At 38.9% G+C, this 18856-nt stretch overlaps 1 protein-coding gene across 2 annotated transcripts in view; it reads left to right on the forward strand.

Moving 5' to 3' along the window:
- Positions 1-12873, forward strand: part of lgr4 (leucine-rich repeat containing G protein-coupled receptor 4) — a 36432-nt gene extending 23559 nt beyond the window's left edge. Inside the window, exons 5-18 of one of the 2 annotated variants that reach the window (XM_037749836.1) lie at positions 2385-2600; positions 4153-4224; positions 5381-5449; positions 6171-6242; positions 6467-6538; positions 6738-6806; positions 6890-6961; positions 7776-7841; positions 7988-8059; positions 8149-8220; positions 8349-8474; positions 9694-9791; positions 10595-10648; positions 10784-12873. In XM_037749836.1, coding sequence (XP_037605764.1) covers positions 2385-2600; positions 4153-4224; positions 5381-5449; positions 6171-6242; positions 6467-6538; positions 6738-6806; positions 6890-6961; positions 7776-7841; positions 7988-8059; positions 8149-8220; positions 8349-8474; positions 9694-9791; positions 10595-10648; positions 10784-12186 — 2533 coding nt within the window. In that variant the 3' untranslated portion in view covers positions 12187-12873. The remainder of the gene's footprint in view (positions 1-2384; positions 2601-4152; positions 4225-5380; positions 5450-6170; positions 6243-6466; positions 6539-6737; positions 6807-6889; positions 6962-7775; positions 7842-7987; positions 8060-8148; positions 8221-8348; positions 8475-9693; positions 9792-10594; positions 10649-10783) is intronic. The other variant, XM_037749837.1, reaches the window with a different exon arrangement.
- Positions 12874-18856: the final 5983 nt, after the last annotated feature.

The following is an 18856-nucleotide window of genomic DNA, read 5'->3' on the forward strand; positions in this document are numbered from 1 at the left end:
GACTGAAAAATTACTCTTTTGAATTTGTGATGGAACATGTTGATGATCAAAAGGTGGTGTTGGTGCTGCTGCAAAAGGAAGTCATTCATGTTAATATGTAAGAAATCACTCAAGCCATAATGTCACACCAGCCCTGTTAGTGAGTTTTATGAATAGCCAGTGCTTTCTTTAGAAGTTGCAGTTAATGAGAAAGCTATTTCGTCCTGATTTCCTGGACAGGAAGACATACTGCAGGCATCTGTGCAGTTGTCAAAGAAAGCACTGCAGTGTATTTACACAGCTTACTATCCAAAGTGGAATTCATAGTGTTTGTGCCAAACTAACAACCACATTCTAGACAGTTGCTCACAGAGATAATATAAATTGCAACTGGAGTACTGCAGAACAGTTTTACCTACTAATGTATGTGAGGATCTAAATGTTTGGTGCTACACAAATTTATGCAAAAATGGAGTTTAGTTTGAGGCCACTGATTTCTCAGTGTAAACGTCAGACGATCCAATCTTAAATATCTCAACAACTACCGGATGGATTGCCATTTAATTTGTCCAATTCTTAAACTGTACTTCTGTGTCAACTTATCTCAAAGCACCACTGTGCCTAAGTACAACTTCACAGCGCTGTTAGCATGGCTGTAGACCTTCTGACAAATACACTTTGAAATCACACTTCAAAGTCAAGTATTTATTTGCTCCAAATAACAGAAATAACATGTATTTGTGGTGCCACTTGTTAAAAGTTCATACTAGAAACACCAAAAACTTCCTAGCATTTAGCATGTCCCAGCATCTTCAGTCTGTATAGGCCTCACCTGTGCAGATTAAATTCAGGCACATGGCTGTCGTTCATCAAGGTAGTTTAATATGTGTCTGAAATCAATACTTACAGGATTTAAATAAAATACACTACTATAAGATGGCAATATTATGAGTAAAGACTTTACTCTTCTTCCAAGGCAAAAATAACTGTTGACATCTCAATTATTTAACTCAAGCCATTGTTGATGTCATTTAGGGGCGGTTCCGCTGATATCACATACTTTACTCCTGCTGTAGTGTTTGTTGCCCAGCAATAGCCCTGTGTAAATGTAGGTCAGTCTAACTCAGCAGATCTGTCGCTAACTTTTCTCTTTTTATGTTGGATTGTTGAGTTTTCCAGCAGCTTTTATTTTTCCATGTGTTTACTTGTTACTGTCAGCCCTTTCTCGATTTCCTACTCCACTCGCCCTCAGTCTTAGCATTGTTTTTCTGCGACTACTGAATGTCAATTTCGTTGAGACCATGATATCTACATGGCTCTATTTTTGCCACCACCAGAGACTAAAGGAGGAATGGATCCAGCTGGAGAAACGTGCTGAAAGTCCAGCTTTCAGCTATTATCACCCTTCTATAACCCTCCCCTTGTCCCTTGCTTACCCTCTTCTTCTTTTTTCTGCCGCTCTTCTTTCTATTTAACAGATGTCTTTTCTCTGTGAGGGTTTTAAGGTCTGTAGCTGAAGTAATATTCTTTGACAGAGCCAGGACTTGGTTTGTATAAAGCCTTAGAGAGCTAAATGTCAATCAAGACTGTTTTTCTTCCAGCCCAGACACTTGAGGAATTTTGAGGGAGGGCGAGACACTCAGGGAGGGAGGATAGCAGGAGAAAACAGGGTGGCGATGGTGAAAAGAACACTTGTGCATTCATAATACTGCTTAAATAAAAAATATTTCCTTTTTTTTTTTTTTTTACCATCAAACTATTAACTCCTGATCAGAATTTCATGTTTGCAGGGTCACTGCTCTGTAGTACAATATAGTCAAACATGAGATTCCCTGAATATTCACATCATGAAACTTGAGAATATTACCCAATTATATTACATCCATTTTGTTAGAAAATGTCAAGTTAATATATCAGATTTACTTTCTGATCTTCTGCTCTTCTGCATTGAAAGGAACCATTTTAGGTGCAAACACCACTCAGGTGCCTATTTTTGGAGATGTATAGGTTGTGGCTAATTGTGTAGAGTTAGCATGAGTTGTCCCGTCAATGCACATAAAAATGAGGTGCTGCTCATTGCTTTGAAGAAGTTAAACCGGTCAAAACATTGGTGATAAAATTAAATAATTGGATTAGTTTTTAAATAACTGGGTAGGGACCAAAACTCAAACCCAGGATAAATTATATACACTTCAATAGATGCTTTGCTTGCTACGAGCTAGAAAATGACAATAAAATGAAAGAAAGGACAGAGTAAAATGATATGATAAATATGAATTTTTCTTTTCTATTTTTTTTCTTTGCTGTTTTTAAGGCATTTATAGCAGTGTCGTATGCCTGAGTCACTGTCAATTTCGTATTGATTTAATGAACTATTACTTTTTCCTTGTTTCTCTGTTCTGCAGTCGCCTTGATGCGAACCACATCACCACGGTTCCAGACGACAGTTTCGAAGGCCTTCAGCAGCTACGCCACCTCTGGTTGGATGACAATAACCTGACGGAGGTTCCCGTCAGTTCTCTGAGACACCAGACGAACCTTCAGGCTCTGACGTTGGCGCTCAACCGCATCTCGTTCATACCAGACAATGCCTTCGCGAACCTCACCAGTCTAGTTGTGCTGTAAGTTATATTAAGCTACTGTTCTAATTGTGGTTTATAATTAAAAAACCTGCAGGGCAGTGTTAAAGTACAAATATTTACTGTACATCTGTTTCACTAATGTTTTTGACCAGGTGGCTTTTGCCGCAGTGTGTAGGATGGATAAAAAAGACCATAGGCACCTAACCATCTAGTGCATTCAGCTGTATTTTATATATACAACATCACCACTAAAGAAAACTAAAAACATTTGTAAATAGATTAGTAGCCATGTCGTGAAACCATCAGTGACTGGATAAATTCCCTCAAAAAAGATTTAAACAATTCCATACCATGACATTTCATCAATCAAGGCTTTTGGTGAGATTTAAAAGGTACAGTATTTGAGTAATAAACAGTTTCAGAGTCATTTAAGTGAACTTCCCCAGAACAGCCAGGAGAACTTTGCATGCCGCCTTCATAGACCCATATACTAAATAACTCAGCAGGAACAACCTGCTGGTGTACTTTTTTTAAAACCTTAATTAACCAGGCACACTGACAGAGAACATTCTCTTGTTGACTAAAATGGCCTGAGGGAGTATCTGAAGAAACGAAAGTTCATTGGGTGTAAAGTAGATCAGGATATTTCTCAAGTTGAGAGCCAACACATGCAAATTCTCTGCAGTGTGAGTAAACGGTAATAGTCCGATGTCTCTTTAGTTTCACAGCCATGACGTGTAATAAGTGGATGTACAGTTTTTTGAGTTAATGTTTTGGGGGTCATTTTTCTATTAAATAACTTGACTAACTCTCTATCTGACTGTGTAGAGCACCATCCAGTTAGTAAAATATGACTGTACTGCTGGTGCTCCGCTCTAAATTAAAGAAGCTGCAATTCCTATTTAGTTTTTCATGCATCATATGCATTATTCTGTCACCACAAATCAATGCAAAGTACCTCTCCTTGTTTCCTGCTCTAGCTCTCAATGTATCCTCTGAGCGACTGCAAATCAGACTGCAAACACAAACATACTGTAGTATTTATATCCACAGCTTACAGTTAATAAGTCAACAAAACGGGTAGCTGCTCATGCCCTGCTGTGCTGCACTTTTGCAATGAAATGTGCCATTTGGGGTTTGAATTTGAATGTCAACGAGACTTTGAAAAAGTTGCTCGACTCCGAGCATTAATGTAAAATCAAGATTATCTTGTTGTTTTATGCATGGGAGGGAAATGCTAAAACCTTCCACGAGAGGAACTTGTACAAATATGTGGTGCGTTACGAATCTGAGGGATCGTTCCAAACTGTTATACATTCACACAAACACACACAGACACACACTCTGAGTGGTATTGCTGCAGGGTTAGCATAAACATGTCAGGGTAAACAGGAAGAAAAGACCTTGAATCTATTAGGCAAGGAAAGTCCTCTGCATACACACATACAGTACAGACACCTGATTCGGATGTCTGACAGAAGCTGCAAAATATAAACTGATAAGAAACCCATGATGAATGTGAAAGATTATTAAAATATGTCATGGTATGAAAATCTCACAGATGTGTGTGAAACTGCTTTTGCTTCTCCAGACATCTTCATAACAACAGAATTAAGGAGATAGGAAACAACTGTTTTGCTGGGCTGGTGAACCTGGAGACGCTGTAAGTGCACATTCATACAGTAGTTAATGTGTGTGAGTGTGTATCAGTCTGAGTGTGTTTGCAGTCGTGTTTGTGCGTGCTAACAGCTCCTCCACCCTCCTCTGCTCCGGTCCTCCAGACATCATTGTGTCCACTTCCTCCTTTAATTGCTCTAGGATAAATAGAGCAAAGTACATGATGCTTATCAAATCTGCTCACTTCCTCCTGCCACAGCCATGAAAAATCTCTTAGCAACAGCTTTACCTAATGGCAAACAGCTAGAAACATTTTCACTATATTTGACATTTTTTATAGTCTAACCAATTTATAAATTAATGAAAAAAAAAATGTTTTGTCAAATAGATGTTAATGAGAATAATCAATAACTGTAGCGCTAGCTCCGTGGTTCAGTTGGTTGCAACATATTGTGTCAGGAATAAGATTCAGGGCCCCATCTTACAACTGGCGCAAAGCAGCGTGTAGCGCAACTGGCATTTCTAGTTTCAGACTGACGTGGTTGTCATTTTCATGCCAAGCGCACACGTTGTGTAAGTACCAAATGTACTTGCACCCATCTGTGCGCCCCTGGGTGTGTTGGTCTTAAAATTAGTTGTGGTCAGGCGCATTGCTATCTTGAGGCAGCAGAAAGCGATTACGCCATTGACCAAAAAAATCTGGCGCAGTATTTTCCTGCTTTTTAAATGGCATTATTCAGATAGTAAGTTGCGCCATGCACTTTAGACCATTAGCTATGGATTGTTTAAAGAGAGCCCTCAGAGTTTTAACAGAGTACAAGGGGATGTTTTTTGCAGTGGGCTATAATTCCCACAAGCAATGGACTAGGGATCAGTTATTAGGATTATGTATTTATGTTGAGTATTTGTACTGGTCAGATGTTCAGTTGTTGCTAAAAGAGTAAATCATTCAGTACTGCTAGCAAGTCTTATGTTTTGTTATTAGGATTATAACAATGCTAGTAATCCTGGTTATTAATAATGAGTGAGTGACTTGGTGCTCAGTCACAGAGAGAACCAGATAATTGAACACTAGCAATTCTTAATTGTAGACATGTTTGTGTTAAATATGCCATTAATTAGTGGGGTGTAAAGGGATGGATTTACCTTCAAATGCAAGAAAACTGTGCTGACTCCCTGCATCTCTCTCTGTCTCATCCTAGAGATCTGAACTTCAACAACCTGATGTTTTTTCCCAAAGCGATAGAGGCCCTGCCCAAACTCAAGGAACTGTGAGTACATCGTCCTGTTTCTCCTCCGTGAAGGAAACATTTTGTACCGACACTAAAGTCAGGGACAGGTTAACTTAACAGAGCATGAAGGAGACTTTTCAATGTCTTTTAGTTTTCATGTGATACAAAAAAAGACAACTATCTGAGAAAGTAGCTCTGGACTAAATATGAGGAAGCTAGAGCACACATGCAAAGTAGCAAAACAGTTGTAACCTGTTGTTAAAATTACAAATATTTCCATATTTGTGTAAATCATTCCTACTGACACACATACACATCAGGTAAAAAAAAATGGCAAACATCCTATTTATTATATTATTATCAAATCATTACTAAATAGAAATACATTAACTGATATCTTTAGCAACATGTTTCAACATTTGTGCTTTTATTTTGAAGGCTAAAAATAAAATTATTTATTTATTTATTTACTTATTTCCTGGTTTTCCAGATGAGCACATTAATTATTCAATGAAATGATTATTTAATTGTTAGGTTAATTGTTAATGAAAGGATTATTTAAATCAATTGATAGACCTTGATTTCTGCAGCAGACCTTTTGTTTGTGCATGATTTGGTTGAGCTGTGGACTGTTTGCCTTTTGCATCATTAATTTGGATATTTTTTTATTTTGAAAATGTCAACTTAACTTACTTATTATGTTGGGGTTTCATATTGAGCAAAGTGTGTTCACACTGTCTCCTTGATATTCTTCCTGCAGCGGGTTTCACAGCAACGATATTGCTTCCATACCTGAAGGGGCCTTCCATAACAACCCCCTGCTGCGAACCATGTAAGGTCAAACTCACGGACACGACTTAGAAACAGACATAGCACACTAATAAGCCACAGTTGTACAAATGCTACAATGCACAGTATGCCTTCTGATAAGCACACATACAGTATTAGCTGACAGTGTGAGCCTCCAGTGGATGAATGTCCAGAAGATGGAGCCATTCTCGCATAGTAAATGATTTTGGTTTGAACTCTGCCCCTCTGTTCTTGCTGCCCTCCCAGACATCTCTATGACAATCCTCTGTCCTTCGTGGGCGCCTCGGCTTTCCAGAATCTGTCTGACCTGCACTCCCTGTAAGTCCCACCGTTAGGCATGACTCCTGGCAAACAAGTTTTAACAAGTTTTGTCTGAACTTGGTGATTTAAACACTTACTAAAAATACTATTTTGGTGTGTTTTTAAAGGGTCCTTACACCTTGTTTCATCCATTCTGACTCATACTGTGAGGTTCATGAGTTTGTGATTTAACTATTCGTTGCCATGTGTGTTTCAGGATGCTGCGTGGGGCCAGCATGATGCAGGACTTCCCCATCCTTACGTGGACTAATAACCTTGAGAGTCTGTGAGTGAACTTGGATGCAGCATCAGTTCCTGGTTGTGCTTTTGTGTGTCTCAGGAGTGACTGATTAGGTTTTTCATTTCCAGGACTCTGTCAGGAACCCAGATATCGTCCATCCCTGCTGAACTGTGTGAGGACCTCAAATTGCTTCGGACGCTGTAAGAGACTTTTCCTTTCCTGTCACTAGCAGTAGTGCTTAAAGATGACCTATTATGCTTATTTTCAGGTGCAGACTTTAGGGTTTCTACTAGAACATGTTTACTGGCTTTAATTTAAAAAATACTCTCATACCGGCTGTGCGGGAAAACCTCTTTTCACCATCTGTTTGAGAAAAAAGCCCAGTCTGCTCTGATTAGCCCACTCTTGTGATTGGTCAGCTGAACCAAACTCTTTGGACTCCGCTCCAGCTCCGCTCTAACTAGCTTTGTTTGACGACCTGCCAAACTAGCCGCTAGGCAGGTATTATGCAAATGCATTACTTAGTGACATCACCACGTTACGGAAGGAAAGGCAGAACTTCAAGCAAGGTGTGTCAGGCGGTTCAGGAGCAGTGTTTCTGTGGGGGAGAGTAACTCCCTTTGGCGTGGACTTTGGGCTTTATAACTCTGCAGACCTTTTGCATGCACAAAAACTATATAACAGACTAAAGGAAAGAGAAAAACACAAAAGCATAATAGGTCCTCTTTGAAAAATATCTTCTACAAATAATTGCACTCACTGAAGATTTAAGATCATTAGGAACTGACTGGGACAGTAGACATTGTCCCAGTATAGGTGGATGGGTAAACTATGGTTTTAATACTGCTGCACACAGTAGAAAAATGTGCACACTAAGGTATAGGGAAGTCTTTATAGACCAATTATATCTTACAGAATGGAGCATGACTAACCATCCAACTTTTGGTCTTCATTCTTTCATTTTAAATAGTCCCAGTTGTCTAATTGTTGAAGCTGTTTGTTTCCCTCCATCAGAGACCTGTCCTACAATGAGATCAAGGAGCTCCCGTCCCTCCAGGGCTGTGTCCGACTGCAGGAGATGTGAGTGTTGAACATGTAGCAGTCACTTCACAAATCTCAAAAGCTTAGAAGATTAAAAGATTATAATGTAATAACCATCAATTAAAGTAATACAGGTAATCATTTGCTTGTTTATAATCTGTTAAATTCTCATTTTAAATCTACAGAAGCTTTCAGCATAACCATATTCAACAAATTGACAGGGACACTTTCCAGGGTCTCTCTGCACTCCGTCTACTGTAAGTCCACTCAGTCAAACACACTGGATGCTGTAGAAACAAATGTTTAATGCCTGCATTGTGACTTCACTGCTTTATTTCACACACAGAGACCTGAGTAGAAATGAAATCCGAGTTATCCACAGAGATGCTTTCCTCTCCCTCACTGCACTCACCAACCTGTGAGTATTATTTGACCACTTATCATCATAATGACTACAGAACTCTCCAGTCCCATGTCATTGCTTGGTTTGACTGTCTGTGTTGTACAGAATTAAGTTTCTTATGTATAATATTTTTTTTTTTACAGAGATCTGAGTATGAACTCTCTGACTGTGATTCCAACAACTGGACTGAGCGCGCTCAGTCAGTTGAAACTCTCAGGGAACCCGCAGATGAAAAATGTGCTGACTGCAAAAAACCTGCCCAAACTCAGGTGAGACAGAACGTGTGTGGTCTACTGTCAAGTTCTGTTATCCAAAGTGTTTAGTGTTTGGTGCCGACTATGTAATTGAAACGTCCCACGTTCGATTCCTGGGGACCTTTGTTACATGTGAGCACCATCTCTCTCTCTCTCTCTCTCTCTCTCTCTCTCTCTCTCTCTCTCTCTCTCTCTCACTCTCACTCTCTCTCTTTCTCTCTCTCTCTCTCTTTCTCTCTCTCTCTCTCTCTCTCTCTCTCTCTCTCTCTCTCTCTCTCTCTCTCTCTCTCTCTAATTTTTTCTCTGGCACAAAATGACCCAAAAAATACTTTAAACAATGTTTTAAAAACATTGTGATTTTTTGAAAGGTGAAAGAAAAATCAAGCTATATTGAAATAAGAATATTAAATTAAACAAAAAAGACATTTCATTCAAGTTGTAAACTATGGAAAACATACAAGGGTTAACTACAGGATTGGAATAAATCCCTGAAATCTGAAGTTTCCGAAAGAAAGAGCACATCATTACAGGACGTAGCCCTTACGCAGATTTGGCCAATTTCTAAAGAGAGTTTTTGGCCATCAAAATGGTGGTTATGGTGGGGAGGGAAGTCAGGCTTTTCTGCAGAGGGTACTGGCACTGGTGTATTCAGTCAATGTATTTATTCATTTTAGCCATTTAGGTTCCAAACCTCTTTGTTTTCAATGGGTAGTGAGAAAAGGAGGTAAAACATCGGCAACACAAAGATGGCAAGCACTCAGAGTCCAAAATGGTGATGTAAAAAACACAGTATACATGCCGTGCTGCTCAAACGCAAACCAAGCAGTTGCTTTGCTAACTTTATAAACAAAATAAATTGGACTAATCCTGTAGTGAACAAAATGTCTACAAAAGAGAATATATATTTTTTTCTGTATTTCTCCGTCTGTTGTGATTATATGTACTGTATGTATGTGACAGATTTACATAAAAACAGAGACAAACTCCACCTTTTCACTCACATTTAATGAGAAAGCCAGCTGAATCTGGTTTCTCCACAATTGTAGACGCACTACAGAAAACATCAAATATTATTATTGGAAAAAAAAAATCACAAGAGCCAAATATTTGCAGACAAACATGTTATTTATGCTTTTCCCAATAAGGTATTGTCGTTTGGTACCATCTGTATTATCAACACTAAACCTCAGCAGGACGCTCACAGCCTTTCTAAAGCATCACTGTTTGTTTGTAGGTCCATCTCTGTCCCGTACGCCTACCAGTGCTGTGCATTCGTTGGATGTGACTCAATTACAAGTTCTTCTGAGGAAAATGACGTAAAGAAATCGACAGGTGGGAATGCTGCAGTCACAGCCTTTTCCTTGGAACAGTTGACATGTTAGCTAAACTATTTTTTGTTTTATTTACGTAAATGCAGCTAAAAATGTCTTTCTTGCCAGACAGATATCAGATGTAGATGTTATCCACTCTGGCTTTAGCCTGCATTTACTGTTCACAGACTGTGTATTGAAGATGTATTTCTATGTGCGTCAGTTACAATGTGTTTTATTGCATTGAATAACTTTAACTCAGCATCTAACTAACATTACATACTGTTGTACATTTCCTATTTTACTTATTATGAAAAATGTAAAGTTTAAGTAAATGTGATTACAATTTAGAAAGAGCAAGAAAGTGTGTATTTTGTCTGCATGTCTCTGCACATGGGCTGATTTATGTGATCTATAGTCTTGTATCAAAATGCAAAGACCATTAAACCAGATAGTCATTTCAATTTTCTGTTACAAAACATTTGCTTCAGATGTAGGTCTTTAATTACTAAATATTTAAAATAATTTCATTAATTTACCATCCTTTATTTAATCCAAAATGATAGTAAGCTTGTCTTTATTATATGTGTTTTACTGTATTTAAATATTATTTTAGTTTAACACTATTGTATAGTAACAAGAAATGAATTTCAGGTTGTGGAAGATGTAATAATTAACTTAAACCATTGTTGATTGTTATATAGCAGAAATAAGAATTTGGAAAGTCACACAAAAGCACTTGTTAAGATACTTCCTGCTGTATATACCTGACCACTATTCTTGTCTTTTTAACATTTGCATTTCTTACATGACTTTTAATTTTAGGTGGAGAGGATGTGGAAAGAATCTCAATGATTATGCATTGCTCTCCATCACCAGGTAAGCATTAAACAGATTTGTATGTGCATCTGTGTATCAATAATACATAGTTTTAATAGCTTTTGAAATAATAAAAAAAATAAATTGCTAAATTAAGTGTTAACTCTTGAGCAACCACATTGTTTCTGTCTTCAGGAGCCTTCAAGCCTTGTGAGCACTTGCTGGGTAACTGGATGATTCGTCTGACGGTCTGGTTCATCTGTCTGGTGTCGCTGGTCTTCAACAGCCTCGTGCTGGTGGCCACCTTCTCCCCCACGCACCGAGCCACGGGCCATTCCCACTCCCTTACTCCGTCGCTTTCCCCAGCTCGGCTGCTGATGGGGCTACTGGCCCTGGCCAACCTGCTCACGGGCCTTTACGTCGGCGTGCTGACCGTGCTCGACGTCGCCACCTGGGGCTCGTTCGCCGAGTTTGGCGTGTGGTGGGAGATGGGGCCCGGCTGTCAGGTCACGGGAGCTCTGGCAGTCTTCTCGTCAGAGTGGGCGGTCTTGTTACTCTCGCTGGCAGCCGTGGAGCGCAGCGTGGCTGTGCGGACGATTCTCGGGAAGGTAATGATGTCACCCAGGAGGAACGGCGGCAGCCACCGCAGATGCTGGAGAGGAGATCGTACCTTTGGCCTTGCTGCCGGACTACTGGGGCTGCTGGCTGCTGCTGGAGCCTGCCTGCCTCTCCTGACCTCCAGCGACCAGTCTGCCTCTCCTCTCTGCCTGCCCTTCGCTGGCGGAGAGAGTCCAGCTCTGAGTGTCACAGTTGTTCTGGTGCTGCTCAACGCACTGGCGTACCTGTTCACTGCAGCGGTGTACACCCAGCTGTACTGCCACCTAGGCAGGGTGGAGCTGGCAGATCCGGAGCAGACCGGTGCCCTGCGGCACGTAGCCTGGCTCATCTTCACCAACTGCATCTTCTTCTGCCCCGTGGCGGCTTTTTCCTTCGCCCCTCTCTTGACGGGCTCTACAGCCGGCGGCCCAGAGATCGCCAAGTCCGTCACTCTCATTTTCTTCCCGCTGCCTGCGTGCCTGAACCCAGTGCTGTATGTGTTCTTCAGCCCGGCCTTCAGGGAGGACTGGCTGAGGCTACGCGGAGGATTGACCAGGGAGGTGAAGGCCGGCGCCGAAAGTCACGGAGACGACGGCGGCGGTGGGTCGGAGCTCACAGACGGTGGCTCCTCCACCCACCTGGGCTTTGACTGCGGGATGTACTCGCAGCTTTGTGGAGAGACAGTTGTATGCGAGCAGTGCGAGGCTGCGCTGCATGCCAGGACCTGCTCTTCTCCCTCGTCCTCCTCAGTCTGTAGACACTTGGTGAAGTCTCACAGCTGTCCCACCCTCCTGGCGGGAGCTGCAGTGTGCCAGCGTGCCGAAGGGTTTTGGGCAGACAGCGGCACACCCTCCGCTCAGTCCGAGTACGCGGACGAGGGGGACTCGTTTGTGTCGGACAGTTCGGACCAGGTTCAGGCCTGTGGCAGAGCCTGCTTCTGTCAGAGCAGAGGCCTTCCTCTGGTACACTACTCATACAACATACCTCGAGTCAAGGACTAAGGACGCCTCAGAAGCTCCAGTACGTCTGTGTGCACAGATCTCTCTGTCATGTGAATTTAGATGCTACAAGAATATATAAACAATTTTTATATCAAAACAACAAAATGTGCCAACTACCCTGCTAAAAAGACTATTCAGCAAGCACTTATGTTTGTAATTACTGTGGAAACAGAGATGCAACCAATCATTTAAAGGGAACTTGGTATGCTTATGGAAACTTGGAGACCATTTCTACGTGAGCTGAACTGAGCACATCATTTTATAAACTGGTCAAGAAAGGATCTCGCAAAGGAAGATCTCGCCACCAGTGCCTGCCGCTTTGCTTTTTGATTGGATTTCACGATGTTGCGAGCCTCAATGTATGTGTCAAAGACTTCTCTGTTTTACCTGTGCTTATAAGCTTTTTTCAATTTTAATTGTTACACATCTTGTCAATTTTTAAAGCTTCTCCACAGCAACTGTTGATTTTATACTTTGATTTTTTTTTTTTTTTTTTACATAAATGTAGCAAATTGAATAATCATCCTAGACTTTTCTGCGTGAATGTAACTTTCAGGTGGTCTTCACCTGCCAGAGGGGGATAATGTAACGTCAGCAATAACGTCTGCCCTGCCTGCCCGTGATCGTAATCTGAGAATGGTATCAGTAAATGCCAGTCTGTAATAAACATGTCTTTGCTTTAAGTTACTAAGACTAAGAATGTGATAAAAGTAGCAGATATCACTGTTATAGCAACAGCTATGCTTGGTGGTGGTGAAAGAGTTTATTTATTGTTTGAGCAGCAGGAGGGTGGAGATGATTTCAGGTGGCCTTTGAATGATGATTATACAATACAACCCAAGCATTCACCAAAACAACAGCACTTCTCTTTGTTTAGTTCTTCACCAAAAACTAGTACACGCATACAGGTCATTATTGTCATTATAGTCTGAAGGATAATTCCAGTTATTTTTAAATATGGGCCTTATTTTCTGAGTTATTCCCATCATGCTGTTTGGTTTGGATCATTTGGATTTTCTTTCTTCTCAACTGCAGAGCTACTGTACATATTGTATTTGTGCTGCGGCCAAGAGACACATCAAACCCAACAAACATTTCCTTTCCAGCACAGTAATGCTTAAATATTGAAATAAGACCTGTTTTTAATCTGATATTCAGATTATTTCTGGCTGTCAGAATAATTGTTAACTCATTGCTCTGTTGAATACACAGTGTTTAATAAGCATACACTGTTTCCTGTAAATAGAAACCGCCCATTGATGTTAAAAAGGTCACATCGATCAAAGGAATAATTTAACATTTTGGGAAATACATTTAGTCGCTGTCTTGCTGACAGTAAGGCGAGAAGATCAATACCACTCATCACATGTCTGTATGCTAAATATTTAGCGACAGATATGAGAGTGGTATCGCTTTTCTCATGTAACTGGGCACAAAAGTGGATATTTTCCCAAAATGTCACAAAAGAAAAATACAGTAAACTTTGGTTTTTATTTTAATTTAAATTTATTTTAAATTCCCCCCAAAAAATCTAAATCAACTGCAGCACACAATTTGAACGTATCAGAAGAATGATAGCTGACGTCCATTGTTGGGTTGATTTAAAACGTATCATTAAACATAATTTGGCTTGTGAGCGACAAGTTAAACACATGAATACCGTCCAAGTTAAACACATGAATTTAATCCCACTCTTCTTCTTCTTCCAACATGATGTAAAACGCAGCACAAGACTGGCAGCCAGCTGAGTCAACAAGAAAGTGTGTAAACAGTGCCAAAAAGTAAAAAAAAAATAAAATAATAATTGAAATGTGGGTGGTTATTATTCAACCACAGATATTTAAAGACAAGTATCTGCAGTGTGGATCTTTTTGAAATACTTTACAGCTCTACAGTGAAGTTATTGGCGATATTTTGACCAGAATAAACAGGCATGAAGTATGAAAATAAGACCTATGTTGAAAATAAGAGGAATTATCTTTAAACTAATTCACTGCCTCCAGTGTCTTTCCAATCCAGTGACATTACACACACTTAGTGTATGTTCGTTTCAGTCCGTACAGATCATCAGAAGAGCATTATTATATGGTAAAGTATATTAACGTAGACGTCGTTTCACCCTGAGAGCTGACCTGAGTGAGACTGTGTGTGACGAGGGATTGACTGATGTTTGGTGTGTTGGAGCATGACTGTACACATTAAGGTGGATACACCCTCAGAGCGTGTATCCACAAGTGCACGTCATGTGAGTGCTCAGGAATTTAGGCAATGTAGGGAAACGTTTTCTTCCACCAACGAGACATTCTTGTGTCTTTTATAATGCAGCATTTAATTTGAATCTTTTTCATTTTATTTTCTGTTTTTCCACGTAGTCTCGACCGGGTGTGTACATTTTTGCACCAACCAAAATGTCCGTTGATTGTTTGAGATGTCCCATCTGGTGAAAATGTACAAATCTTTTTTTTTTTTTTTTTTTTTTGTATGTAAATTATTTGAAAAGAAAACCAGTAATCAAGAATGGGATGCTAACTAAGGAAGCTACCTCCTCGACTGTAGTGGCTACCAGCAGTGCTTTGTAAAAGAAAAGTCTGTTTTCATCTGTTGTTATTCTTTTTGTTTGCATTCTTAGCTTTATGTTGACATGTGGTTGTACATCATAATTTTAGATAAGTGCAAATTGTGGGAGGAATCTATGTACTGTATACTGTGATTTATTTTTTAACCAAACTATAAACTATGACATTTTTTTGTTTTATCTTTTATAGATACAAAGTTGCAGAATAATACAGATTATAAAAAATAATCTCACTTAATTTCAGTTCAAATTAAAATCTTATTTGTAGTTTTTCATATGAGATCTCCCCGAGTTGTTTTATTCTGTTCAAGTAGAAAAATAATTCTATGAAATTGTGAATGAATAAAATTGGAAGAACACAACCATTTTCATTTACCTTTGTGTTCAAATTAAAACACTGCAGCAACCATCGTCTTCAACAAATATTTGATCATATATCTAAAATTATTGTACTTTTTACCTTGTTTAAAACTTAAGTCATATCACCTTTCTGGTCGAAGCAGCTTTGCCATTTCTAAGTCTTAAAGTATGCATGTTAAACTTGATTGGCCGTAAAGATGAAGTGTTTAATTTCTACTTTGAAAAATGTTCAAAAAATGTGCGGTTCATCCCTTTGGTCTCGACTGATATAGCTCAACAATTATTAGACGGTTTGCCATGAAATTTTGTACAGACATTCACAGTCCCCAGATGATGAATCCTAATACTTTGGTGATTGCCTGACTTTTCCTCTAGTGTCACAATGAGGTCAAAGTTTACATTTATCCAGTGAAATATCTCAACATGTACTAGACAGATTGGCGAAAACTTTGTACAGATATTCATGGTTCCCAGACGATGTACCTTAATGACTTTGGTGATCCTGTGACTTTTTTTTTTTTAATACCATTTCTATCTTCAGTTTTTAATGAAATATCTAAAAAAATATTAGATGCCTACATGATTGCCATGAAATTACGTACATGCTAGGGCTGGGCAATATATCGATATTGTGATATCAGACTAGATTATATAGGTAAAATATTTCATTGTGATTAATCACATGATTGTCCTTAGTTAATTGCAATTAATGGCACATTTTTTCATCTGTTCAAAATGTACCTTAAAGGGAGATTTGTAAAGTATTTAATACTCTTATCAACATGGGATTGGACAATATGCTTGCATAACAAGGCAAACTCAAGCCCAACAAGCAACAACAGCTGTCAGTGTGTCAGTGTGCTGACTTGACTATGACTTGACCCAAACTGCATGTGATTATCATAAAGTGGGCATGTCTGTAAAGGGGAGACTCGTGGGTACCCATAGAACCCATTTTCATTCACATATCTTGAGGTCAGAGGTCAAGGGACCCCTTTGAAAATGGCCATGCCAGTTTTCCCTCACCAAAATTTGGCATAACTTTGGAGCGTTATTTAGCCTCCTTCGTGACAAGCTAGTATGACATGGTACCAATGGATTCCTTAGTTTTTTTTTAGTTTCATATGATACCAGCATCAATGGTACAGTACCAGTACAAATTAGTGGCGTTAAAACAAATTTGCATTAACGCGTTATTATTGCATTAACTTTGACAGCCCTAATATTTATCAAAAGTGTAGAAGAACCAATGGTCAACCCTACAATATCGTCGCACTATTGATATCGAGGTATTTGGTCAAAAAATATTGTGATATTTGATTTTCTCGCCCAGTTAGTTTGGCCCAACACAACTCCATGGCTGGAAAAAAAAATCTTGGAAGAGTTGGATGAGGAGAATATATGCCTAGAATTTATAAGGTTGTTGTAACGGATGTGATGTAGTTGTCCAGAAATCCTTTCCCCGGCTTGATGTTCAATCAACTGGCGCATAGCAACATTTTTCAGGAGGTGCAAGGCACAGCTCTCTGTGAGCTCCGTTAACCATCTCTGCAGCTCTGCACAAGCTTTTCCGCAGAAGTATAAATTAAGCATTACACTTGTTAAACTGTTTTCAGCTGGAGTTGCCTAAACGTGACCTTTCCAAGCCTGTTAGCACGTTTAAGATTATTTGTGCCATTCAGTGGAGTTTCCTTTCACTTCCAGTCATGTTGTCCACCGACCACTGCTGGCTCCCTTCACTCGTGTAGTGAGCTGTAACTTGGTGATGAGTGAAAAATAACCTCTGGGATTGTATAAAAGGAACAAACTGAAGTCCTGTTTAGCTTTGAACCATGTAGCTTTTTCACTTTGTAATTCGTGGATTTTGGTGAAGCCCTGTGTAAAAACACCTGGCAAAAGTGGAGACGCTGGAAGGCATTCGTCATGTTCAGTATGTTAATAGTGGCCTGGTGACATGTACAAAGGCTCGCTGGATGTTTTGCAGCTGTACGTTGAGAGGGCACAGGAAATATTTACATTGAAGGGCATCAAAGGAATAACTGTCGAGTGATGTTACAGCAGCTCCTGCTTGACGAACACCACCATGTGTTCCTCTTCACTCACACATGTCCTCAGTGGTAAAAGGACATTGTAGCTATTCCAGCCCTTCACACACATATCCCTCTGCGGCGTGCACATTAGGCACATGCCTCACACCTCTGGCTTTCACGAGGCTTTGTTACAATAAAACTAAGCCCTCGACAACTCTTGGCAATTCCTCTGGACTTCTGAGTATCAGTGGCATGATCTTTGCATTTTCTGAATACCACGGCTGCTACAGCTACCATGATGGCAATTTTGGGAGCTGGTCTCCACATGAGCACCATAACTGACTACACTGTAGCATAATGCCACTACTTGATAATATCACTTCATGAAATCACTCACTCTTGTGTTTTTGCAGCATTTACTATATATTGGCATTTGTAAGCACACAAACACAACACTCAGTGAGTATGACGAGATGTAAGATCATTTCAGAAGAAGAAAGTGGTACTAAAACAAAGAGGAGGTGGGCTAAAGAGCAGACTGATGCTGGTGAAGAGTTTCTCGTGACACATATAACTCATTTATGGCATACTATACTGTGGACTTTTTTTATGGCATACAACTTTTTTAATGACATTTTTTATGAATTACTATGACTGTTTGGAAATTCTTTTGGAATGCTATACAATGACTTTATATTGCGACGTGTCTATGACACTGTAATATGGCTTTTTATGGCATACTATACTATGACTTTTTTGACATACTATAATATTAAGTTTTTTCACAAAATCTGACTTTTATTTTTTTATTTTTTCCACATACTATACTGTGACTTTTTACTTTCTTTACAACATACTATACTATGACTTTTTTTTCGACATACTATACTGTGACTTTTTTTTTTATTTTTTCCACATACTATAATATGACTTTTTTTTTACATACTATACTTTGACTTTTTTTCGACATACTATACTATGACTTTTGTTCGACACACTGTACTATGACTTTTTTTTATTTTTTCAACATACTATACTATGATTTTTAAAAAAAAATTTGACATACTATACTATGACTTTTTTTATTTTTTCGACATACTATACTGTGACTTTTTTTTTATTTTTTCGACATACTATACTGTGACTTTTTTTATTTTTTCGACATACTATACTGTGACTTTTTTTTCGACATTCTATACAATTACTTTTTTGACATAATACAGAATGTTTCTATTTTTTAAAAACATAATATACTATGACTTTTTTATTCTTTCGACTTACTATACTGTAACTTTTATTTCTCGACTTACTATACAAAGACTTTTTTTCGACATACTATACAATGACTTTTTTTTACTCTTTTGTCAACATACTATACTGACTTTTTTTCCCGACATACAATACTATGACTTTTTTGGATATACTATAGTATGACAAATTTTTTCACATACTATACTATAACTTTTTTTTTTACTGTTTTTTTTTTTACATACCATTCTATGACTTTTTCCACAATATTTTTCAACATACTATACTCTGACATTTTTATGACATACTTTACATTGATTTTTTTCAAGACATTTTTCAATACACTATTCTATGACTTTCTTTATGGCATAGTATACTATGACATTTTTACTTCTCTGGACTCGCTGTTGCAAATGCCACTATTTCAAAATATGATTGACTCAAATATGACTCACTG

This window comes from Sebastes umbrosus, chromosome 2 (assembly GCF_015220745.1).
Source record: "Sebastes umbrosus isolate fSebUmb1 chromosome 2, fSebUmb1.pri, whole genome shotgun sequence".
In the NCBI taxonomy this organism is placed as follows: domain Eukaryota; kingdom Metazoa; phylum Chordata; class Actinopteri; order Perciformes; family Sebastidae; genus Sebastes; species Sebastes umbrosus.